At 36.8% G+C, this 27,384-nt stretch overlaps 2 protein-coding genes across 2 annotated transcripts in view; both read right to left on the bottom strand.

The window, feature by feature from the left end:
* Nucleotides 1-357: 357 nt before the first annotated feature.
* Nucleotides 358-19,401, bottom strand: ap2m1b (adaptor related protein complex 2 subunit mu 1b). The gene is made up of 13 exons (XM_073853383.1): nt 19,198-19,401; nt 16,271-16,385; nt 13,010-13,275; nt 10,466-10,548; nt 9,551-9,558; nt 9,314-9,447; nt 9,050-9,194; nt 8,521-8,535; nt 7,965-8,087; nt 7,747-7,882; nt 7,544-7,641; nt 3,103-3,214; nt 358-1,812 (listed from the first exon to the last, which is right to left on the bottom strand). Exons 2-13 carry the CDS (start codon nt 16,342-16,344, stop codon nt 1,678-1,680), a joined length of 1,329 nt encoding a protein of 442 aa, XP_073709484.1. The 5' UTR covers nt 16,345-16,385; nt 19,198-19,401; the 3' UTR covers nt 358-1,677.
* A 2,037-nt stretch (nt 19,402-21,438) lies between these two features.
* dvl3b (dishevelled segment polarity protein 3b) overlaps nt 21,439-27,384 on the bottom strand; it is a 31,739-nt gene continuing 25,793 nt past the window's right edge. Inside the window, exons 6-15 of the mRNA XM_055174259.2 lie at nt 26,650-26,743; nt 26,498-26,567; nt 26,283-26,422; nt 26,127-26,203; nt 25,968-26,035; nt 25,694-25,843; nt 25,281-25,412; nt 25,021-25,188; nt 24,714-24,929; nt 21,439-23,129 (exon numbers count right to left, since the gene is read on the bottom strand). Of these exons, the coding sequence (XP_055030234.1) occupies nt 22,747-23,129; nt 24,714-24,929; nt 25,021-25,188; nt 25,281-25,412; nt 25,694-25,843; nt 25,968-26,035; nt 26,127-26,203; nt 26,283-26,422; nt 26,498-26,567; nt 26,650-26,743 (1,498 nt within the window). The 3' untranslated portion in view covers nt 21,439-22,746. The remainder of the gene's footprint in view (nt 23,130-24,713; nt 24,930-25,020; nt 25,189-25,280; nt 25,413-25,693; nt 25,844-25,967; nt 26,036-26,126; nt 26,204-26,282; nt 26,423-26,497; nt 26,568-26,649; nt 26,744-27,384) is intronic.

Genomic DNA, 27,384 nt, shown 5'->3' with positions numbered 1-27,384 from the left:
TATTCAATCAAATCAAGAAGTGGGTATACTCCATATACCTGCGTATACCCTGCACTACACCACTGCTTACACTCAGATATCTTAAAATATATAAGTGTCATTCTTTCACCCCAAGATGCAGTATTGTTTTGAACTACTTCAATGTCCTGATAAAACTAAAGTCTAGTCCTGGCTTAATCTAACCCTGTTCGAGCCACCCCCTTAGTGCTAAAATGAATAAATACATATAAATCTACAGTATTATCTAAAGTTCGGATCATGAATCATAAAACTTCATAATCTAAACGTCAAACATGAGAAATTGCACAAGGTGTACTGATATTATGGAAAATGCTGTCAAGCAAAAAGATTCAAAAGTAGTTTAGACATTTTTATTAGGATTAAGACAACAGTCACACTGTAACAAAATGAAGATGACAAACTGTTGCAAACAGAGTCCCATCATCTCTCAAAGCTGAGGTCTGACAGTAAAGTGTTATGACACAAGTGCTCAAGACAATGTACAATTACTCTGTATAGGGTCACTTTTGTAGTGTCGTCTGAAACGGCATAGATTTCAGAATTCGGTTTTTATTAAAAGTTAAGTCAACACTAAACTGCTTTTATCTCTGTGCTGTCCAACCTGATATGCTTTGCATTAAGTTAATACCACTGGTGCCTTCGGTGGACAGGAGATGCACATGAAAGAACACGCTGTCCTAAACCTTAAAGGAGAGCAAGCCTAATATATTGTGACATCTCCAAATTCCTTCTTGGATCACAGGAATGAGGCTTACAAATCATCCTCAGGAAAGATTTGAGTGAAATCCATTTGGGAAAAACCTTCCATTCAACTTGCATTCCAAACTCAGTGCATTTCAGAAACTCAATGTGAATGAAAGTGTGACAAGAAATAAATGTTAGGCACAAATCACACACAGACCGCACTTTATGACACCAAATAAATGCTGAAACTCAAAATCAGCTCTGTGGTTGTTATATTTTTACTCCATCTTACAGTGAATAGCGTACATGTATACAGACAGCACTTAGGCGATAGTAATTAGCTTTTTTGTTGCTGCAATTCAAGCACCCTCATCTTCACCTCGGCGCATTTTGGTAACATTGAGAAACACTTACACTGAGACGAATACAAAAATTGAAACAAAAACTAGACAATTACATCATCAGTTTACGTACATTATTTTTTTTTTTGAATGAGCAATGTTTACACTCAATAACAACGTGGGGCCACTGATTCATCATTCACAAAGAATAACAATGTGAGTAATACCCAATAAAAAAGCACTAAGTATGTTTTCTGGGTCCACATAAGCAGATTAGGACAACAGAAGTGGGGGGAGCAGGAAATGGCCACATTGATGCCGTTTGTAAGCAGAAACACAGGTTCAGTGCTAATCATGTGATGGAAAGGAGCCAAGGCCCCACATTAGTATGGATTCAATGAGGATCTGGAATGTATGTAGTGACACAACGGGAGGATTACATCTCACAGAGAGTGAATTTGTGGAATGAGAAAAGTTTAAATCTACGGTTTCGGACGTTTCCCTTCATTGATGTTTTCAGTGTGAATGGACCACCGTATAAAAGTTGAGGAAGGGGAGGAGAAATGAGACGATGAATAACTTCATTCTGCTCGTGTTTATTCCGCCATCTACGCTCGAGGAGGGGTCTCTGTTAGCAGCGGGTCTCGTAGATGCCGCTGCGCCCGATGTAACGCACCCATTTAATGACATCATGATCGCTGTAGTTCAGCTTCGGCTCGAAGACCTTCAGGTAGCGCACTTTCAGCCCTGATGGAGCGAAGGGTACCTGGGAAGAGAGTTACAAGTACACAGCTTAGTATAAGCTTACATAAATTTGGACCAACAGAGAAAATGATTTTTTAATTTGTTGACAGCAATGATTTATGTTTTTACAATCCGAAGATGCTCAAAAGAGCCTCATTTATTGCTAAAGCAAGACCGTGTACAAATTGAAGAGTTTAGTTCCAAAACGCAATAAATCCATTTTGACAAATTTCGGTAAAAACGTGTTTTCTATACCAAGAAAGTGACAAGATGAAAACCACTATTTTCTGTTACAAACTTTCACATAGCATCTTTAGGTTATAAAAACATAAAAAATTCAAATCCATAACTTGATTTTCAAAGATTTATTATAAAAACTAATTCTTTTTTCCACAAAATGCAATAAATCCATGACAGTTTTTTATTTCAAAATGCTATAAATCTATTAAATCAATGTATAAATGTGCATTCATCTTTACCATTTTATATTTATTTAGTTGACTAGTGGTATACAATGATTAAAAAATAAACATTAATGGCATTAACCAAAACACTTACTTTGTAAGAACACAATGTTTTAGCATGAGAAGCTTGATGCTGTCGGGAGAACAAGCAACCGAGTGCCTCTCGCGGAAATTATTAGCTGTTGATGGCTTACGTTTCTTTCCCGTCACAGAAAACCATCACAGGTTTGGCAATGCTATTAAAGTATTATTTTGTTATGTTTGTTGATCACGAAGTACAAAGTAGATGAGGAAAATTAGGATTCCGTGTACTCAGCGCGCCGCCATGTTTGTTTACATTGCGTGAATGGTCCGCTGTAATATCAAAAATGGATTTATTGCATTCTGTAAAGAAGCAGGAGGGGCGTTTGTCGCATTTTGGGAAAAAAGGGAGAAAAGATGACAGAATATCACGGCGGGTATTGGATTTTGCGTAAAATTAAGAATTTACTTTTAACTACTGACCTGATATAATACTGATTTTGGCAGTAACTCATTTTTTTCAAAAATGGCGTTTATCGCGTTTTGGAACCAAACTCTTCAATTATTCATCTATAAATGTTTTACAATGGGTGCAAAATGCAAATCTTAAATTTTAATGAAGCCTCTGACTTTTGCACCCTACTGCATGTTTATAAACATGCATCTAAATACAAAAATTCAAAAGTAAACTATTGATAAGCAAACCTAATTTAAATGTTCATCATTTTTGGAAGAAAGGTTGTATATTTGTAAAACTGAGCCGTGTTTAGAGCTATTGTATGCATGTGTGAATGGAGGTTTTGAGGTCTTTAGGGATTCAAGCTGACCTCAAAGTTCATGGAGATGGGTGGGCGAGCCCACTTCTTTTTGTCATTAGTGGGTAGCAGCTCGATCTCAGCGCTGATCTGAGATTCCTTCATACCAGCCATTCGCTTGATCCTGCAAAACGAAAAATCTTAGAAATGCAATTTATAGGTTTCTACATCTAACCAAGCCACGGTTATTTATAAACAGGGTTGCAACATCCTGAATTTAAATGACTTAGTGTATTTCATTATTAGAAGTATTTTAAAATTCAATGAAGTGAGGAAGAATATTATACCCTGGACAACAAACCCAGTAATAATATTTTGAAATTGAGATTTGTACATCATCTGCATAAAAAGCTAAATAAATAAGTGTTCCATTGATGTACGGTTTGTTAGAAAAAGACAATATTTGGTCGAGATACAACGATTTGAAAATCTGGAATCTGAGGGTACAAAAAAAATTGCTTTTACAGTTGTCCAAGTCCTTAGCAACACATACACTCACCTAAAGGATAATTAGGAACACCATACTAATACTGTTTGTGAAAGCATTCTTTAGAAATGTTGGCCCATATTGATAGAATAGCATCTTGCAGTTGATGGAGATTTGTGGGATGCACATCCAGGGCACTAAGCTCTCTATCCACCACATCCCAAAGATGCCCAGTAACTGAGCATATAGTGAAATACTCAGACCAGCCCGTCTGGCACCAACAACCATGCCACGCTCAAAATTGTTTAAATCACCTTTCTTTCCCATTCTGACAGTCAGTTTAGAGTTCAGGAGATTGTCTTGACCAGGACCACACCCCTATGCGCATTGAAGCAACTGTCATGTGATTGGTTGATTAGATAATTGCATTAATGAGAAACTGAACTGGTGTTCTTAATAATCCTTTAGGTGAGTGTATTACTAATAAGTAGTTTTTTTACATATTTATGTTAGGAATAGGGATGGGCATAATTAATCGACGATCGATAATTGATTGTTAAGAATTTCGTCGATTTCGTAATGTGTTATCAATTAATCAAATGCATTTTTTTATTTTACTCCTGTTTCACAAATACTCCGTATGCAGTGCGTTTGCGTATGTGTGCGGCGAATCCGTCAAGCATATGAAACGTTCATGTGATTGACACTTTCTGTGAACACTTTCCGCATAAACAATAGAACAAAGCATCATTTTTTTTTACAAAACAATGTATTTTAGATATTATTTGACAGACTAGTAAGTGTGGATTAAGGGTGTTAAAAATCTCTAGCCTGGTGGTCAGGATCTGAATGGATCAAATCAGCAGTTTTGCAATGCTTTATTTATCTCCACATATATCATAAATAAAAATAAGCAGAGTAACTTTGCAAGTCTACCCTTCCACATTATATATTTCCTACTATGTATGTATATGATTTCCAAATAATAAACGAGAGTATTCAACGACAAAAAGCGTCTCATATGGAAATAAATCCTCACAATATTATTATTTCTCAAAACTTTGACAAAAATAAGCAACTGTATTCCTACAGTTATTCAAAGATGCACATTATTCCGCATATAATTTGAATATTATACAAAAGTATTCATATAACGGCACGTTTCATATGTCAAATAAGTATCATCACATTAACATAACAGCATAATGAAATGAATAAACAGACAATGAAACAGGATTGAAATATAAATTGTATTATTATTACCGGAAAAAAGCAATATTGCTAAAATAATCTCTGAGGTAAATGCGTCAAAAACGCTGTTACCCGCACAATAAGTCTAAATGAGCAATAAAAGTGAAAAAAAGCATTATTAGGCCATGTCTCAAAACTTTATATGACAAAATATATTTAAAAGTAATGTATACTTACAGTTATTCAAAGATGCACACATTATTCCATATTACTCCCGTTTATGAGCACGTTTGTCTCTGGCCTCGCTCTGTTATGTAATAGATTGACAGGTGCGCATCTCCGTCTTTCAAACATATATAATTTTGTAATTATTACCGTAGGAAAATTAGCCATGATTTTACAATTGTGAAATTTTTTTTTTTTTTTTTGCAGATTAAAAACGATTTGTATTTCCGCAATTTTACTACAAATACCATGGTTATGGTATATTGTGGAGTTGGAGACCATAGTAAATGTCTACTGTTGTTTTACAACAAATAAAAACTAAAAGACTATGTTAGTATAATTAAACAATGGTAAATGGGGCTCACAAAACGCACGCTGTTTCACACATACTCTGTATGCGGAATAAGTTAGCGCTGAGGTACCTGTGCATCCCAGTCAGTCTCCTCGGAGCGGCTGTTTTCGGCGGCGGCTGGACTGACGGTCACCATGGGTTGCGGTCGCGTCTGACCCCAAAACATGCTTTTATTTCTCAAAAAAATCAGTAGATTTGTGCAGAAGTTTTATGCGAGTTACTAAAGTTAGTTATTTTTCACGAGGCTTTAAGTAGCCTAATTTGTTATAGCCTATGTTAGGAAGGCTAATATCTTGCACTTCTTCTGGCTTGAATAATTTTGAGTTACATTTTGACAAAGCCTTTCAGATCTAAGTATTATGTTTTTTGTTTAATTTAATGTTAAACATGAATCTGTTTTTTTATTTGTTTTGGAACTAATGAGGTCTCTGTTTAAGAACGCTGGCTCGCAGCTGCAGGTTCCGCTGCTTTAGAGCACGGCACATGCACGCACATATATGTTTGAAACATAGTTTAACTGTCTGCCACAAGCTGATCTTGTAATAAAGGTCTCATCGAGGAAAAACACGCTGTATATTTGTATTCATTGCATTTTTTAAGTATAAAAGTTAAATAACAAATTTTATTATAAAAATATTAATGATTAATCGATAGTCGATCGTTAATTCTCCCGACGATCGACAAAGAAAACTTAATCGAATGCCCATCCCTAGTTAGGAAATGTACAAAATATCTTCATGGAATATGATATTTACTTATCTAGTCAATTAAAAGAAACCGCTTCCCTGCCAATGATGAGTTTTTACGGCAATCCATATTTCCGCTATTATCCACTAGGTGCCGCTCTTACACAACTTATAAAACAATGAACCATCCACTGATCCATAAACAGTAAAAACACTGTGCATGTTTTGATCATCACTCTGAATCTGATCTCTAACAAAGATCCTTCACAAAAATGTCTCAGCTTTTTGTTCAAAATTTGGTATTTTTGAAGAAACTTTCCCATATTTGAGAGGTGATAAAAAGAGAGCAAATAAAGATAGGATAAAATGTTGTCATTGTTTTTTTAAAGCAGAGGGTCTGTTTTTCATTTGATATACCGTATGTTTATATTTTTAACTCACTCCCCACCAGCCTTTTTTTTTTTTTTTTGAAAAGTTGCCTGCCAGCATTTTTTGTGATTCTCACAAATTTCACAAAATGCCTTCGAGGAAAAATTTCTTCTAAAAATAAATAAACATACAAATATTAAATGAAAGTACAGACACTTTGCTTTCAAAAAAACAATATACAAAATGGGAAAAAAAACATTTCATCTTATCTATATAGTTTTCTCTTTATATAAATATTTTAAAAACTCTTAAATATGGGTATTTTTCTTAAAAAAAAAAAAGCTGAAATAATGGCATTTTTGTGAAGGACGATTATCAAAACATACACAAGTTTAAAATTAGTAAAAAAAAAACGTGATTCAGTTTTTTATAAATTGGGTAATCACGGTATTACAGATTACCATAGAAACACTTTTTTTAAATTTTTTTTTTTTACCATTTTTGCCTTTTATTGAAAGTAAGTAATGGAGAGGCGACAGGAAAGTACAGGGTGAAGAGAGGGGTATGGGATCGGCAAAGGACCTCGAGCCGGGATTCGAACTCGGGTCGCCGGAAGTGCTTTTGCACCATATGTCGAAGCACTGTCCACTACACAATCGGCTCCGACACAAACACGTTTTTTTAATGCTAATTAATGTCAATGGCGGGGAAAGAGTTAAAGAAGAAACATTTGTTAAAATGATAATTAAAAAAAATACATTGGAAGGGAAAGAGTTTATATCCTAATGATTTTTGGCATTTAAAAAATGTATCATCTTCACCTATACAATGTATTGTTGGCTATTGCTACAAATATACCCATGCAACTTATGACTGGTTTTGTAGTCCAGGGTCACATATGATGACTTCTCCAAAACTTAAAAATTCCTAGGTTTTCCCTGAGCGTGAGAAAACTGCACAGACGAACATATTTTAAAATGAGAGTGTCAGTGGTTTGGTTTATCAGATCATATCCTTAACAAGGACAATGAAGTGATTTTAAAGATATGCGAAAACTGTCCGATCTTTGTTTACACCATCAAGTAGTGATTACTTTATCCTGATTACTTCATCCGACATAACCAAGCAAATGTCTCGCCATCTGTTCTGGACCAAATCAAATCTTTAAGTGATACCAGGAAACATAAAAGTGCTGAAACGTACTTCCAAACGATGGCGTTCTCGCTGGCCTTGTACTTAGCTTTACCCTTCATACAGATGACCTGAACACCGCTTGTGTTGAGTGGAGTAGGAATGCGCACCTAAACAGAAACACATGATACAATATATGTTGTGAGTTTACAGCGTCTTGTTAATATCTACAGTCTTTGGTTTGCTCAAAAGTGCACCCGAATAATATCTCTTACCTCTATTTTCTGTGCCAGCAGTGATGGCTTGAAGTTGGATTTGATCACCACCTTCACTTCCAGCTTGGTGCGGCCCACCTCCCGGACCAATGGGATGACACGGAAAGGGAGAATGATGTCTTTGGTGGTACGGTACCTAAGTCACACACACGAGGTCACAGTCATCGTGTTGCATAAAAACACTTCAATATGCACTCATACACCCTTCATTCACTGACCTCATGAGCTCGTACTCTCCATCAGGGGGGATGAAGCTAATGCTACGCTCCGAGTCGAACTTGCTGAGGCGAACACATTGGTGAAACGTGCAGTCATCGATCGCGATGGACTGTTTCCCACTGCTGCAGAAGACACAGAGAGAGCATTTCAATGAAGGCACAAATACAAACACTAAACTAGAGAATGGGCGGTATGATGGTATATAATAAGATTTGCTTATAATGTGCACTGTGACCACAACAACAAAACCATCATTTTCAGAGGGCTGCATTTTGTCAAAACCAAATTTTGAAGTATGTTGTGGTCAAAGTTGATGGGACGGGCATTTAAATCTGACACATCCGATTCTATTTAAAGAGATTCACGTAAACAAGTTCAGAGAAACACGACAAGCTCCTAAAAAACACTACATTCACACACTTACACACATCTGAGGATAATGACAGTGTCATCCCATGCAAAAATCCTCTTTAATGAGATGTTTGATGGCATGACACAAAGACAAATGTTTCGAACATCACAAAGGTGAGAGAGCAGGAATGAGAAATACGCTACCTGCCCCCTAACTCACTGAAGTCCAGCCAAGAGAGAGAAGAGAGGCAAACGAAACCAACAGAAAAACATGGAAAAATAAAGGACTAAACCAATCGAAATCCTCTTTAATGATACAAATACTTACCAGCACACAAAGGCAACAATAAGAGCAAGAGTTTATAGGACGAGACATTACAGGATTTCCACATGGTTTTTAACACAAACATCAAAATATCTACATAGGATTTGTCAGCCCCTAGTGGTTCATGATGGAATTGAAGAGGGTTCTTAAAGAAGTTTATAGAAAAAACATTGCTAAATTAAATAAAAAAATTTAATTAAAAAAGATTTACATCATACAATGTGCAACCCGAGTTTCCTGAAATTTTCTTTAAATTAAAAACAAACATTAAATATCTGGAAAGGTTGCTAAAGAACGAAATGTCTTTAACTCTCTTACGCTAAATTTGTAACAGTTGTACTTGTATATAATACATCACCATCTGAACACATTTATTGGTTTAACAGTGAAAATGGCCTTGAATCTCACCTCTTGCCCGTGTCGTCGGTTGTGCCTCCTTTGCCCTGCTTGTCAATGACGATTTTGTCGTTCATCCCGAATTTGCACTCTGGCATTCCACTCAGGTAGCTCTTCATCACCACGCGTCCAGAGACGTGGGCACTCAACACTTGACCTGCACACGCATATGAAACAAATCACTATAACATTTATAATCACATCATGATGTGTTTGATGATGTCAACAGTAGTGCAATTCTCATCCATAACCAGAAGAGCACATTAACACACACACCTTGTGGTGACATCAGCAAGTTGACGCTTTCCAGTACGTCCAGGAAGAGTTCATTGCGGCGATATTTGATGCCCTCTCGTCTCCAGCCGATTTGTCCAGTAACTTGACTGGTAATCTGAGACTGCTCCTCTTTCGTGTGAGAAGAACCAAAGAGTTTTAGCCATAAAATAAACTGAAACATTTTGACACGTTGTGCATTTTCATGCAAAGCTTAATGCAAATATAAGATTGAAGTATAACTGGTGCTTACGTGATGCTGGAGGCGGTGAGTTACAAATCATTGGGCACGCGAGCAGGGTGTGATGCAAAGACAAAGGTGAGGAAAATATTTAGAAAATAATGAAATATACATTGATAAAACATGAACATATTTTAGGTCATGCATGCTTTCATAAACACTGTTATTGGTTTCAATACATCCATGTATATTAAAGGTTTAGTGTGTACATTTTTAGCGGCATCTAGAGGTGAGACTTTGAATTGCAACCAAAGCTCAGTCCACACCTCATTTCTCTCTTTTGAAATGCAAAAAAAAAAAAATGCAGTCTTTTTACATCACTGATAATGTAGTTATGTATATCATGTGCATTTCTGTCAAGAGATCCTTCTTAAGTTACACAGTGCACCTTTAAAGGAAAACACCACCGTTTTTCAATATTTTACTATGTTCCCACCCCAACCTTGACAAATGAATACATACCTATCTTTCATCAGTCCGTGCACCCAATCCCTGTACAGCGCGTCGCGAAAGTGCCAGCATCTAGTCCAGCAAACTAAGTGCTCTTCCGCCATACAATATAGTTCTCATTTTTTATTTTGTGCCACCTTACCTACTTGTGTAACTACTCATGTAACAGTCTTTAAATAGAGAAAACATGGAAGTGTTTGGTGGCTTCTAAATTCATCCCTGTTTGGATCCTAAGGAATGAATGGGGCTAGGCTAAATGCTAACACATCCACGACGCGCTGTACAAAGATCAAGTTCATGCACTGAAAAAAGATAGGGATGTATTAATCCATTGAGTTGAGGCAAGAACACAGTAAAATACCGAAAAATGGTGGTGTTTTCCTTTAAATGTTTCCACGAATCACAAATGAAGAGAATGTTCAGATAAATATTAACTATATGTTGGTGTGTCAAGCTGAACTCACCTGGCTCTTTATACCCTGTTGAGTAATAAAGGTCTTCAAGGCTCCAGTCTCAGAGTTCTGGGGGTATCCAAAATCCAGGATCTCTACAATAAGGAGATGGAGATAAACACGGGGTCTCATTCAGTAATAATTGCGTACGTTTTTCGTATTTATACACACACTTGAACTTCTCTCGAAAACTTTTCGCCAATTCACAACACATGTGTACACACATGAGTTTGTTCTTATACTTGTTTTTACGTTAGTGAATTTGAAGTGTTCTACATGAGCCGCCGCTTGCACAAAGTTGGTAATTTGCATAAAACACGCCCAAACCAGCTCCAGTCCATATAAGGGTTTTCCGCAGAGCAGTGCTGGTCCACAGAAAATTTTAGCGCAGTTTGTCATAGAAGCAAACGAGCTCGAAAAGAAATCCATGATCATATTTATTATCGGTAGTTTCGTTTTGCATTTTTTATTTGGGAGGTTTTGTTGTCACTGGAGGAAGCTAGTGCTGTCCACCGACCGGAGTAATATTAAAGGACAAGTTCGGTATTTACCACTTAAAGCCCTGTTTAAAGATTGTTTATGATGAAATAGAACGGTTCTGACTAAAACCCGGACACATGATGCTGTCTCGAGAATTTTCGGGTGTTCTTGTATCACCTCCCACCTCTATAATGGCTGCATAGGTGCACTGGAACAATCCTTCCTAAAATGCATTAACCTTTCGTTTACAAAGACGTGAAACTCAGCGAGTGGTCAGGGGTGTTCACTGATATGCTCACACAAAAATCGCCGCAAAAGATGCCCTCCAACAGGTGTTATCATAGTTTTTGTCCAACTTCATTGACTTGTATTAGATGTGCTGTGAGGTATGGTATTACTCCGCCGCCGAAACTTTGTTGTTTTTCTTGCAATTGGCAAAGGTGGATTATCGTCACCAACTGGGCTGGAGTGTCTATTATTCAAGCTCTCAACAGAAAAATATACGGGTGTGAGGCGTTTGGAAAAATAGGTCCACAAGTTTACAACGAATGCTAAAACAGCTGTTGGAAAGCATCTTTTGCAGCGATTTTTGTGTGAGCATATCAGTGAACACCCCTGACCACTCGGTGAGTTTCATGTCTTTGTAAACGAAAGTTTAATGCATTTTAAAAAGAATTGCTCCAGTGCACCTATGCACCCACCACAGAGGTGGGAGGCGACACAAGAAACACCCAAAAACTCTCGGGCCAGCACCACACGTCCAAACCCCAGTCAAAACCGCTCCACCTCATCATAAACAATCTGAAAACAGGGCTTCAAGTGTAAAATACCAAACTTGTCCTTTAAAGAAGTATTGGATGCGTTAACAAATATAACATTTCATTAATATGACAGAGACGCGCATTTGTATCTAAAATAAAACGGACAGGAGATCAAGTGATTGACGTTTGGACTTCTAATTACATTTACATCACGTTTTCATTAGGCATTAAGCAGACGCTTTAATATAGAGATTTAAAAAGTGAGGTAGGAAAGCATGAAGATTTGTCATTACGTGCATCTTATTTATACGTGTAGAAAAAAATAAGTAGGCTATAATGATGTATAATATGATATAAATATATAATACAGAAAATGTTATAATATAAAATATAATCTTGTACATTTTATATATCAACATTATTAGGCTAAAAATTGAAATTATAGCCTAGTTTTTGATTTTAGCGTAGGCTATGCGATTATTGCGTACGAGTGGTTTTAGCTTTTCTTTAATTTTTGCGTACATTAAGAAGACATTTTTATACGAATGTTTTTGTGGAATCACGATTTGTTTGTGAAAACATCCGTACACACATCTCACGCATAAATATTTGCGTACGCATGCACAGTGAATGAGATCCATTGAGAGCACAAAAATCAGAACTGGACTTTTGTGTTTTGTTTTTCACATATATAAATTAAGTTGGCAATTAAAAATGCAGTCCTCTATGACAATTAATCTTTGTAATGGACCAACAATTTTGATAATTTATCCATGTTAAAAACTGTTGTCCAATCATACACTGCTTGTAATATACCACCAATCTTGAGAAGCACCAATGCTCAAACTGGAAGTGACATATATGAAAATCATAAATCACATAGAAATCATGATTATATGTGACCTTTGTCTGTGCAATCCAGGCTAAAGTCATATAATGTAATGATGTTTTTAGGAGCATCAAAGTTTGATTTCACATTGACTTATCACAAACAATGACTTTATATGTGACCCTGTCTGTGAAAACCCAGCTTATGTATTGATAACTAAGTTAAATTCAAATAAAAATCAGGAAGCCGAGATGTGTGTCCGTCTGCGCAGTATTTTCTTTAGGCCTTGATTTTCTCATCGACAGGTCATAAAAATCAAAACCTAAAAAAACAACAGCGCAACAGATGTCTCTTCAAAGCAGAGCTAGAGCTGGAGGAATGAAAAAAATCACGTGTCAAGCAACTGATGTTGAAACTTCCCTTATATCTTTTTTTTTTATAATAAAACAGATCTTCTTTTATGATCAAACAAAGGTTTCGTTATACCATCTAGAAGCTCGTAGATCAACACAAAGTTGTTCTTGATGTTCTCCTCGCTGATCTTGCCGAAATAGGCCGCCATGACGTCGCACATCTTGTACAGGAACTCGAACACCATGGCTGCATTGACATTTTGCTTGGTGACGGCAGCCAGCCAAATGTTGGAGCGTTTGACGTGGAAGAAGCTTGTGCGGGCGATGTTGGTGACGGGGGAGCGGACCTGCTGCCGAGCGTGGATCACGTTGACACGGAACGCGTCCACAGCATTCCTCCTGTGGAAACATATATAGAGTGAGTGACCAGAGCGAAAATGAAAAAGAGATCTGTAGCTAAAAAAACTTGAAGCTTTGCAGATATCCACTGAATTCAAGTAGCCGCCATCAATAACGTACTACATTATGTCTAAGGTTTTGCCGTCCTCGTTTATTAAATATATTGTCTATGTCTACTACTCTCATTTACCGGCTGCCTGTACATTATCCCGCTTATCACACAGCTGATTACATCATAAATGAGGTAGGGAGCATTAAATATTAATTTGAAAAATTTTATTGGCTCATTTTTAACAAATACAGACCTTCCATGAGGAAAACACAGCATCCGGGTTACTCTGTGTTATTAATTTTAAGTGGTTATCATCTAAAAAGAACGAACCTTGGAATGTCGCGACTGACCAATCAGAATCAAGCATTTTAGAGAGCCATGTAATAATAGCAAATGAAGTCTCGTCCTCCAAATAAAAAAAGCGAATCAGCTATTGGATGATATGTGCTGCTACTCCTGCGAGTAAATATGAAGAGTTTCGTTGCAAAACGAGATAAATCCATTTTTTAACATTTTTGTCAAAACATGTTTATTATTATGTTATCATGTTATTATTTTGTTTTATGGTGCTACTTAGCTTTATTTTTTAAGTTATGAAGGTTTAAATCAAAGCAAACCAACTGCAGTTGAATTGAAATTAATTGGAATGTACAACCAAAAAACGAGATTTCTGAACAATTAAAAAAACGGTGGTTATCTCGTTTTGCAACGAAACTCTTCATATGTTTTTTTGCACACAAAGTTGATGATTTAAATGTGGGTTTGAGAAGAGTTTGAGGTTTTATTTAATTACATGGGACAGTAGCTGCCCGAAATAGCAGCTTAAAACATTGCCACAGAATGAACTGACTTGACTTTAGTGTAGCGTGCTATCAGAAAACAAGAGTGTATTGCTTCCCTTTTATCCTATACGCACAACCGGCGCAACGTCATAGAATGTCTCTGAACAGGTTCACGCCCACTTTTGGGGGAAACCACACTAGACGTTCCATTGACTTCCATTCAAAATAGCGGAACAAAGCAACCTTCGTACACAGCCGGCAGGCGTAAATAACTTATGAAATCACTCAGATTAAACATGTTGAGTAATTATCTGTCCACCCTGCCTGCCATAGAGCGCGAAATATACATTAACACATTTAATTTGGTCAATATAAAAACATGTCTCTTTCATTCTCCCAGCATAAAATTTGTGTAACAACGCTCCCTATTGGCCAGAGGTGTCTTACCCGGACATTAAACTCGTACCTCATCGAGTCAACAGGGAAGCAAGTGAATGATTTTACTTCGTATTTGAAAGTTACTTAGTATTTATTTATTATGTCTTTATATTTAGAGTAATGAGTGCACTTTTCCGTCCAGCCACACAACTAACTGGCTTAGCGATATTTCCAGCAATCACTGGATGGCGTTGTTACAAAAATTTGACGCTGTGAGAATGAAAGGGACATGTTTTTATATTGACCAAATTAAATGTTTTAATGTATCTTTCGGGCTCTATGGCAGGCAGGGTGGACAGATAAATACTCGACATGTTTAATCTGAGTGATTTCATAAGTTTTTTACGCCTGCCGGCTGTGTAAAAACGTTGCTTTGTTCCGCTATTTTGAATGGAAGTCAATGGAAGCGCTGCTTTTCTATCACCCAAAAAGGGGCGGTGACGAAATTTACAGTCAAGTTCCCGGATGTGCCGGTAGTCCGTATGTACAAGTTACAAGTTTCATTATGATGGCTGAAAAAGAGGTTGCTTAGTGGTAGGGCTGGGTATTGGCAAGGGTCTCACGATACAATACATGTCACGATAAACTTGTCACGACTAAGTTGAGGAGCTATATTTAACAACTCTGCTTGCCGGATGCTTCACCAAAAAAGGTACACAATGCGCTTTCTTCTTTAAGTTTTTTGACTCGATACTGTAAAATGCTTGTGGACACTGCCTACTAGCGATCTACATGTGTAACGCACCTCAAGGTGAACAATGACACAGAAATACAAATGAAGCTACAGGCTATGGCGCAGGTCCTACGCAATAGTATAAAGCCAGCTTAATGCATACACCGTAAATCATCATGAATGGGCTGTTAGTGAAACTCATTTTAAAGCTTAATAAAATATACAACACTCTTTATTTCTGCTGTCGAACGTCTTGCTTCTTAGAGTTTCCGTTTCTCTCTCCTTTCACAAGCTCAGTCTTTCCTCTAGGCAAACACACACACTACAACTTCATCAAATGATTTCTCCTCCTCATAAAAGCCATGCAGGAACACACACACACAAAGCAGCTGAGTTGGCAACGATGTACAGACTCACTGTATCCATAGCAACCCTTTTCTGAACAGCCCATCTCTGTGGATTCAAAGGATGTCTGGATTTTCCAGAACTGACATTTCACTCAACTTCCACAGAATCTGAGTCACATACAAAATGAAGGCCTGATCTTAATATCTAATCTAATATTAACTTAATTTGCTGCACAATCTTTCCTTCTCTTTCATGTTATTGATGGTTTATTGGCCTGTCACAATATGGACAATAACTATATTAGCATTCACACCAAGGGACCGTGACAGCAACATTATGTTATTTCTAAAGCTGGAGCACTGCAGTGTTAGTCACACAGATGGATGTAGACGAATTGCTTTACATATAGCAAAAGAAAAGGGTACATTAAAGTTTTCAAAGACGAGAGAAGTTGGGAAAAGCCATCACTATGTTGAGGGGAGGTGTCGTCTTTCGAATTATATTCATACTTCCCTATGAGTCAGCGTTAGTTTTAAAGCGTTCTGGATATTGTGAAAGAGGACATCATCAGCAAGAGTCAAACAACATTCAGAAATCTGAACAGCACCATTTGAAACTTGTTGCTTTGCTGTGCCGTCACAATTTCACTAGCAATTTTCTCATCATCAATTTTCATCAACATCACACACAACACCAACTTACCCGATGTCATCGCGGTAGACACGAGAGATCAGCACCTCGCCCTTGTGATTATAGATGAAGAGCCCTCCAATCATGATGGTGGTCTTGCTCAGAGTTCACAAGCCATGCTGGAAAACTGGATGAGGAGAATGAAGACGTGTCAATAGTTGACTGTAAAAATCAGTATCGGCCAATAAGGTCCATTCTGGTTCGTCTGTTGTGAAGAGATTGTGCTAAATCATAGATCATGGTAAATCAAAGCACATGCTGATTTAACTTTAAAATAGGGGTGGGCGATATGACCAAAATCTTCTATCACGATAGGATTCATTTTATATCATGATAACGATATGCATCACATTAGAGTTTTTTTATGTTTTAATAAGGTTTACATCTTTAATACCATAGAAATTTTCATAATTCTCACAAAAACATATACAAGCATTGAAAGAAGATAAAAACAAACAAAACTCGAGCTCTCTGAAGATAAACAGTCAATGATATAAGAATGATAATAAATAATTGTGATTTAATCAGGAGCAGTGAGAGATTTTCTCTCAATGCTGTTTGATTAACACAAGTGATAGACAGGAGCAAAATTAGGTAACTTCCCCTTTAAGACCAAAGTCCGGATCCAATACACTGTTACACATGCGCTTTCTCTTTTAGCTGTTTATTTTCTCTTAAGACCTAACTGGTCGTGTTTATGAGGATGCTTGCAAAGACGGGAATTTTGACGCATGTGTGTATTTAAGGCCAATAAAGCGGAAAAATTCTCATGAGCTTAATGAGCAGCGGTCGGGCGAACTTGCGCACTCCTCACAGACAGAAAGAGCAGCGGTTGCGCGACTTGTCCGCTCCTGACACACAGAAAGAGCGCACGCATACAGGTCTTTTGTCTGTGTTTCAATGGCTTAAAATAACTTGTTTTAAAACTGCAGTGCTTAAATACGTGTACAAACGTTACGTTTTCGCGACCACGCGCACAGGAGCGTGACGTGGGCGCGTAACCTCGATAGAAACGATAGTCCAAAATCTCTACCGGTTGACAAATTTCTACCGGTTAATTATGTCTACCGGTTTATCGCCCACCCCTACTTTAAAATAATTGGTTTTGACTGCATTACAGTTTGACTTTTATGTCTTTGTGTGATTGACCTAAAGACTGCTGTTGAGATTAGAGGGCATATTAAGATAACTTGAAAATACCAAACCCCAAAGATCAATAAAAACATGAAACACAAATAACCAAGAAAAGCTGCAGCCATGCACTTAGGAAAATCTACAGTACAATGAAGCAGAAACGTCTGTTAGTGAATGATCTTATCATTTACATGTCATTCTAAACCCGCATGATACCATAAAACACAAACGGTAATGTGCGTGGATTGTGGAAGTGAAGTTTATGAGCATCCATACAATAAAAGCAAAGAAGAACATATGATTGAGCCCAAAAAGGGCAAAATAGCCTTATAAAAGTATGAAAGTTCACATGACTTGTTTGTGTCACATTTGAAGTCATACAAAAGCTTTGTGTGAAGAGAACACAAAACGTATTTTTTATATGCTAAAAATCTTCCCCACCCACTACAGCAACTATAATATCTTTAGTTAATGCATATGCAGACTTGGGACGTCAAGACAATTCGTTAACTATAAAACTCTTTGTTACTTTTGAACCTTATTTTCGGTTATATTTGTACCTTTTGCTAAACATCACAGCAGAAAAATATGGCAGGTGGCTTTGCCAACTAAATTATGAGAAATATGTTCATTTTAAAAACTCAAAGACCTCTGAATTCTACTATCATAACAATTTCTCATTTTAGACAGTACTGATAATTGCATTACGATAACAGAAATGATTACATTATGCCAAAGTTATTTTATGATGTAATAATTGTCTTTTATGACATCATAACGCGCTGTATGATGGCATAATGATTGTCATTATGACATCATAAAAGACCAGCATGATGTCACAATGGTGATCATCATGATGTCATAAACAGCAATGTGATATTATGACATGATGAGGCTTGTTTGAGATACGCCTTGCCTCCCATGAAGATTAGACGAGAGCAGGGAGTTTTTTTACCCATGTCACATTGGGTTCTGTGCAAACAAGCCTACTATGAAATATCACTGTGCAATCATTTTAATCATTATGGCATCAGACGTTATGATGACATCCTAATGTATTTTTATGATGTCACAATGGTGGTCATTATAAAGAGCATTACAACATCATCAGATAAACGGCTGCTGTGACTACATGGTTTTTTATTGATTTATGAGTGATATAAAAATCAGTCTGCATCAGTTTGTCATTACATAATATCACATCCCACGTGAAAATATTTTAGAATATTCATGTGAATGCTAATGATATTTTGAATATGTTTGAGTATGATGTCATTTCTCAGGCTCTGCAGCATCCATCTATCAATTGATGTGTTAATGAAGTAACAGACCATTTTTTGGACATAACGTCTAAAGGATTTAAATTTAAACGTTTTAAATAAAAATAAATAACGTGGTTTTCTCGAGGTTTCTATGAAGCATTCATCATGGATTGTCTGTCTCATCTCAAAATTATGCTAAATAACCATAAAAACCTACAATTCAGCTTGTTTTTGAAGATATCCATCAATTGGCAAAAATTTGTTTTAATATAAAACTGAAATGAAAGGAAGCTGCTCAATGTGAAGGTATGCCGCCGCCTCTAGCCGCAGTTCAATGTCTCGATTCACTCAAACGGAAAATGTCACAATTCAACACGTTTTAAATGAGGTCTACTTTTATTAACGGATCCAAAATAATCCATATTATTTATTTAAAATATCCCCATGCTGAATCCAGTGTAAAACAGTCGGCGGGTTAGCTGGTTAAGCTAATTCTGTAGCGCAGCTCTGTCACGACTGACCCGACCGCTGGATTTCACTCACCTCTGTATGTCTGTCCACTATCACTATGGAGCGGACCGGACCGGGTCACTGCTGTCAGATCTGTGTTGTGTTCTGACTGGAGATCAGTGTTACCGGGTCTGTTTGGTGTCGGTACCGTGTTTCACACTGACTGCGGTCACCGTTCACTTATGAATCCAAGATGTCGCCCGATCCCTCCCTCCTTCCTTCTGCAGCCGTCAGCTGACACACGCACGCACGCACGCACACAGTGGTCCATACAGTACTCTTTGATACAGTGGTCACCGGGGCTAGTTGTCATACCTTTCATTTTAGTGATTTTTTTAGAGCTCAATGTCAATAACACATTCACTCTCTGCAGTATTTGCAGATTAATAAGAATTTAAATGAATGTAAATTTTAAATTTGAACGTTATGATTTTAAAGCATTTTCGCATTAAGTTTCAATGAAGTAAAACACTGTATCAGCATTTCTGTATGTGTGAGTAACATATTTTGTTACATTTATTACACTATTTAATTTATCATTAATTCAATTATATAATTCGTTTATTTTATCATTAATTTTAATTCTTATTTGTATTATTCTTTTATATATTAATTTCATAATATCTAGTTATTCTATTCCACAGTTTTCTTAGGGGTGGTTTCCCAGATGGGGTTTAGACTAGTCCTAGACCAAAATAAATGTAAGACCTGTCCAAACTGAAAACAACTTGCATTGCCACTGACATGCATCAGGGCCCTTTGTTTTGCCTCAAAATGCACAAAAGTAATGTTAGTAAGGCATGTTTGTTAAAACTAGTTATATTTCCTAATTAAACTAAAGCCTAGTCCTGTCTTAAACTAATCTCTGTCTGGGAAACCACCCTTGAGTGTTTTTTTATCTTACATTCTGTATTGTCTTTTAATGCTGATGTGAGTCTCCAATGGTCTTCATGATCTCAAGGTTTTTATTAACGTCACGAGCATGTTGTGAAACATTACATTTCCACTGTCTCAGACACCTCCTTAATCTTCTAGTTAGATGAAGTTAGTCTGACAGACCATCGAGAATGCAACTAAGATTATTCAGTAAACTTTATTATATTTACATGACTTTGTCTCCCCATATGGCAAAAAAATAAAAATATGTTTTAAATATGCTAAATACATTTAGTAGAAAGTAAAGATTAATTAAATATATTTTTGAATTTATATGAACATATATTTCAAAATGTATTTTAGGTGCAATAAATACATTTTTAATTTAACAACCCATAAGGCAAAAAATACACATTTTCCTGGACAAAATATAAAAGTTTGTATAAAACGTATAAAGAATAAATATAAAATATAAGTATGTATAAAATTGTATTTAATTTTAATATTTTTAAACCTGTTATGTTTAAAGTTTTTCTTTCAATGTGACGTGAATATAAATGCTTTAAAATAATTTTATTTTTTAAATATATTTCAAAATATACAAAAATGGCCAAAAATATATTGGTAAAAACATTTTTGTAAACATATTTCAAAATATATTTTAGCACATATATTTTTTGCATGTTTTAAACTATATTTCAAAATATATTTTATGGGTCCTGCCTGCTGTTCTTCCCTTTCCCGCCGTATCTGCCATCGTGGTTGAAGTATTAACTTGCAACATGTAGGAGTGGTTACCCGGACTGGGATTAGTTTAAGCCAGGACTAGACTTTAGTTTAATTAGGAAATATAACTAGTTTTAACCAACAAACATGCCTTACTAAAAACATTACTTGTGTGCATTTTGAGGTAAAACAAAGGGCACTGATGTATTTTAAGATATGTCAGTGCAAATTGTTTTTAGTTTGGACAGCTCTTACATTTATTTTTTGTCTTGAACTAGTCTAATCCCTGTCCGGGAAACTGCCCCGATATGTTATATTTGAGCAGCCTACAGATTTAGTAATTTCCTGATGTAGATTGATCCTGCGAAACTGTATCTATAAGATCTGCAAGTCATCTCAATAGTTGGATCTATCACTTTCTATACAAATTAGCAGGCACACACCACCCACAGCAATGATTTTATATATGAGCCAATACCAATATGCATGTTTAGGCAATAAAGAAGGGCACCTTCAGGCAAAATCTGAAATGTTTTGTAAATAGCTGACATTATTATATATACATTATTATAACTACTAACTAAGCATCTTGTGTTTATCAACTGCACAGCATTTTGTGTTGAACAAAGGCCTTGTTGTGTTTTTTCACGACAACAATCCAAAAACCATTGATTCATTTTTAGGCAATAAACTATATTTATAAATAAAACAATTTGTTTCATCATAAAACAGTGTACACTGAGTATTAAATTGAACCATTTAACACTGTTAATCTGTTTCCAGTAATTAAAAATGTGATAAATGTATCCGAGATAATAAGAAAGGTTTACATAGAAATAAACCGACTGCAAAGTATACAGAGTGCTGATAGTTAACGACAAAACATTAACATAATAAGTACTGTGTTGTTCTGGGACGAGTGAGAGAGTGAATGACATTATAGTGCATCATATTCAGGCGTGTGCGTGCTGGATCATAAATATAAAAAAATTCCAGATCCATTTCAAACCCCTTACTGAACTACAGCAGGGGTAATGCAGTATTATAATGAATAACAGGACACAACTAGACATCTCACAATGAAAGATGCTATTTTAAGACAACATTCTGTATCACTGCATGTTATTTCTACAATCTTGCAGTTAGTTAATGAAATAATTTAATGCCAGTGCTAAATTTTGGGCTAAACTTGCTTAACTATTTAAAAGTGGGTGGTTTCTGGGTTTTAGGATGTATTGGGCAAACCCATATTTAGGTCTGGCTCCATTTTGGCATCTGACGTCCACTTTTTATATCCAAGTAAATGTTTTCTTGTACAGTTGCGTTTTGCATGGTAATGTGTAACATAACTAAAGTAAAATGAGTTGAATCACCTCATGTTGTCTTCAATTTGAACATCCTGTATCATATTGAATAAATTAATTTCGATTTAAAGAGCAAGGTCGACTCTTCATCTCTCACTCACTTCCCATAACTGTTAGCAGAAATAATAAAACATCAGACATAAATATAAAACACATAAATGTAAAATTCTATCTATTGATAGCTTGTCTTTTTTAATCATCGAAAATTATTTAGGTACATCCTTTAAAAAGCAAAAGATGAGTCATGTGGAGAAGATTAAGAAATCACACCATCCCAAATCGTATGCTTTCACTTCCTCTCTTGGTTATTCTCTCATCTTTGAACTAAATGGGGTTTAGCTTGAGGTTAACAAATTGTGAAAATGCATAAAAAGTACACAAAACCCCAAAAAGCTTTCACTCTTGAGCATCACATGTCTCAGAGAGCATCATGGGATATACTGTATGGGCGTTCCATCTGTTCCAGTCTTCTTCACTGAAGAAACTACAAGCCACAGGACACAGGAGGGAAAACAGGATGTACGCTCTTTACCATCTTGTGTCTTTAAAATACTCTTATCTTCCACTGATCTTTTGTTCTTTATTTCACAGTGTGCGAGTCCGGCACGGGTTGAGATCACATGACATCAACGAAGAACTCACTGGGGTTTCCCATGGCCATGCGGAAAGACTGGCGTGAGGCTGTGAGTTCAGGGGGCACTGAGGACAAGTCTCGCCCAGGAGGTGAGCCCGGTGCCGTCGCTACGGGTGTCTGTGGCTGGGGTGGGAGGCCGGGCGGCCCACACACCAGGTGAGAGTGGGCACTGTGAACGCTCCGGATGGTGTGTGTGCTACGTATGCTGTGTTCGCTAGCGGCCACTGCGGAGCGCTCGCTCGGAGCCTTGTCTCTTTTTTCAGACTCGCTTCCACTTCCCGATCTGGCTCCGGACTCTTGGACTCCAGCCGCTGTGTTTGTGTCGTTTTTGCTTCCGCTGCGATTCGAACCACTGCTATGACTGCCTGTAAGTAAAACAGACAAAGTAAAACAACTTTTTTGCATGAACATGTGTTTGCTTATTAATAAGTCATTTGTTATAAGGATAAGAATTTATAAAATAGTCAGTGCCCAAAGCCCGGTGGTTAGTGTGCCGACATATAGCACCACTGTGACCCGACGACTCTTTACTATACTGTCCAAATAAAGGCACAAGAGCTCTAAAAACATTAAATAAAAAAATTAGGGCTGTCAAAAAATTTATCGTGATTAATCACATACAAAATAAAAGTTTGTGTTTGCATAATATATATATGTATATATATATATATATATATATGTGTGTGTGTGTGTGTGTGTGTGTGTGTGTGTGTGTGTGTGTGTGTGTGTGTGTGTGTGTGTGTGTGTGTGTGTGTCTCTGTTTATATATTATGTATATATAAATACACACATACATGTATGAATATAAGAAAAGTTTTATTTAGGTATATTTTTTTATTTATATTTATAATATCAAATATATCAAAATATATGTAAATATACGTGTAAATGTTTCTTAAATACAAACATTAATGTTTCTGTACTTATATATATAAAATAATTACACACAGTGCACACACATAAAGTAAAAAAAATTAATCACGATTAATCGCATACAAAAGAAAAGTTTTTTTTGCATAATATTTGTGTGTGTACTGTGTGTAATTATTGTGTATATTTAACCACACACACATACATATATTCATGTCAGATTTTTTATATATATATATTTAATTTTTTTAAATGTATATATAATATATAAAAATATAAGTAAATATATATACACATGTAAATGTTTTCTTAAATACATACATGAATGTGTGTGTATTTATATGTACATAATAATTACACACAGCACACCCATATATTATGAAAAAAAATAATTTTTTATGCGATTAATCTTTTCCCAGCCCTATTTTTTTGCATAATTTATGTGTGTGCACTGTGTGTAATTTTTTTATATATATATAAATACAGACACATTAATGTTTGTATTTAAGAAACATTTACACATATATTTATATATATTTTGATATATTTGTATATTATGCCAAAAATCACTTTTATTTTATATGCGATTAATCGCGATTAATCTTTTCCCAGCCCTAGCAAAAACTTTTCTTTTGTATGCGATTAATCATGATTAATCTTTTGACAGCCCTAAAAAATATATATTACAATAAAGTTATAAAAAGTAAATAAAGTCAAAAAATCACTTTTATTTTGTATGTGATTAATCGTGATTAATCTTTTCCCAGCCCTAGCAAAAACTTTTATTTTGTATGCGATTAATCATGATTAATCTTTTGACAGCCCTAAAAAAATATATTACAATAAAGTTATAAAAAGTAAATAAAGTCCGAAAAAGCAATCTCTTTGAATAATTTTAGCCCTTGAAGTCTAGTAGAGTTACGCATAGCTAAAATTTTTACTCGACTTTTAAAGATTCAACATATTTTTCCAGGTTTTTCATGATCATTGGAACACTTTTTATTCGAAAATACCAGATATATCGCCTGAGGGACCCCTGAGGGTCATGTTATTCGTGCCGAAGACTCAAGCAGTCTCACCTTCACTGTGTGGGCTGCCAGCACTGCCTGCCCCTGCGATAAAGCTGGAGGTGGGATCGTGCACAGGGTTGGGATTGTACGGATGAGGGATGGGGTACTGATAAGGGAAAGACAGAGGCCAGGGCGCTACCCCAGGGTGTGGCAACGGAGCAAGCGTGTCCTGGTCAGACGCCCCACTAGAACCGTCATGGTCATGCAAGGCGAGACCGGCCATATCTAAGACAGAGGAACATACGAGAGGGAAATTTATTTTACACTGAGTGACTAAGTAAGAAAAGTGGGGAGATATTAAACGTTTAAAACGTACTGCCACAGAGATCACCAAAGATGTAATAGCACTGTTCAGAGAAGGTGATTTTGTTAACTGTATGGCGGATGTAACCCGCCTTCAGCAGGTTGCTGGCGTATTTGCGCGCTTCCCGTCGGTCAGTGAAGCCCTCCACGCGATGATACAGCCAATCTACCACATCTGAACCTGAGGAGGACAAAGCATCATGTTTTAAACAAAATATATCCTCTAGCAGACATGATTTCCGAAAAGGTGTCTAAGTGAGGGTGCAGTTTTACCTATGAAAGCATTGGGGATGGTGATCTTCAGCCACATTCTGTCTCGTACCTCCAGTCCCGACTCCGGTGACGCCATGGCTTTGGCTATGGCTGCCATGTCACTATGGATGGACAGGTGGAATTCCTCAAACCCTGCAAAAGTCATGAACGGTGAGAAGGTGCACAGCAGTCCACATACTAGCTTGAGCTCTATGAGAACAATAAGATGGTATAGCCATTATCAACCCATCTGGGATGTTTACTGTACTGAAAATTCAGTGCATGTCATACTTATTACTAATATGGGTTGTTAATGGCTACGATTAAAAACACAATAAGCAGTGGACTGGCAGATGAGGTCCTCCTCAGCAACAGGAAGACAGCGGGCGCAGCGGAGGTGGATTATGGGAAGGGTGGGAGTGTAAAACACTTACGCTCAGTCTCTGGAATGGAGCTTGTGATGGAGGAGCTGGTGGAGGTGATTGTGCTCATGGAAGGGCTCATACCGTACACTGGGTACGTTCCTGTCATAGCAGCTGTGTGAGACACCCAGGCAGCAGGGTCTATGGGACGGATCGGCTCACCTGAACAAAAATAAGGGAGGAACGTCTACTATTCATTTTTAGGATTAAATGACTATTTCACAGACATTATGGAAGTACGAGTGGATGCAACTTTCATTTTGGGATTATGCCAGTGTGCACTTACTTCGTGGGAGGGTGAAACAGCTACGAGGGTTCGGATCCCAACATTTTGCAACAGTCAGCGTGATGGGGCTGTAAACACAAGCGCACGCATGGGAACCTCAAGAAAAAAGTTGATTGTAAGTTCGCACAGCATTTAAATCCGACTGTCACATCCTCTTACCCGGGTTTATGGACTATTTCTCTCAGCACCCTTACTGCATCGTCATTACTCATATTCTCGAAATTGATGTCGTTCACCTACAACACCAGAGCAGCTCTCTTAGACAAGACAAATAACAGACCAGGAATATTTTGTTATGTTATAATTTAAACAAACCTGCAAAAGCATGTCGCCAGGTTCAATGCGCCCATCTGAGGCTACTGCGCCACCCTTCATGATGGAGCCAATGTAAATGCCTCCATCACCCCTCTCATTACTCTGCCCAACTATACTAATGCCCAGGAAATTATACTTCTCTATATGAAAAGAAAATAGAGTCAATTTCATATAGGAACACATGTTTAATTAGCTCCAATTAAAGACATACTCACCCATGTTTAATGTGACAGTTATGATGTTCAGAGACATGGTGGAGTCAGTTATACTGCTGAACGACGAGGACTGAAGAGTGAAAGAAATGGAGACACATTTAAATACACAACACTGACTAAAGACACATGTGCATTAAGCGCAGTAATCTCACCCTATCCATCTTGGATGCTTTGGGTTTCCGTCTACGGCGTCGATGGCGTCTGATCAGACGTGATGATGTGCTCTGCTCCGTAGAGCCGCTAAACCTGTGACATCACAGATGACATTAGGTACTTAAAACACCATACAATTCACATTAGTGTCCATTCAGCTCTTATTGGATCTGAGAGTCATGTGACACTAATGGGCCAGTCCTCCTTAGTACTGGCGTAGGGCAATGATATAATGGAAATGCATGCTTTGTGTTGGCTTTCCAGAGCATGTGATTTGGGTGTGCTGGTTTGTGTATATGAGAGGACATATATCATATTTTATTGTGGCATGAATATTTCTGCCCCTTTTACGTATTTTCCTTGCACAAGGGAAGTTGTACTTCTGTCGGGGTTTTTTTTTTATCAATCTTCCCGCTCTCTTTCTGACCCCAAGATGTTTTTGCACCTGTACCTTTAAGATTTCTTTATGTAAATAACTTCTGTTTTGATTGGTTAACCTCTTTGCAAAAGCTAAAAATGTACTTGATTATCAGTGCAGACAAAGTTACTGAATAATTTATAAGAGTAGAAACTGAATGATTCAAAGATACTGGACATAATAAGATTGAGCACTCCTATACGCCTCAGAAATCATGTATTGATAAAATGAAATGAAATAAGAGCAGTGCATTGTGTACATGAAACATGTTTTGTTATTAGCCTATTGGCTAATCATTCATTTTAATGTTGTAAGC

The sequence above is a fragment of the Misgurnus anguillicaudatus genome, chromosome 15 (assembly GCF_027580225.2).
Source record: "Misgurnus anguillicaudatus chromosome 15, ASM2758022v2, whole genome shotgun sequence".
Lineage (NCBI taxonomy): Eukaryota > Metazoa > Chordata > Actinopteri > Cypriniformes > Cobitidae > Misgurnus > Misgurnus anguillicaudatus.
The sequence above is the reverse complement of the archived record's forward strand: the minus strand, read 5'-3'. Positions and strand labels throughout refer to the sequence as shown.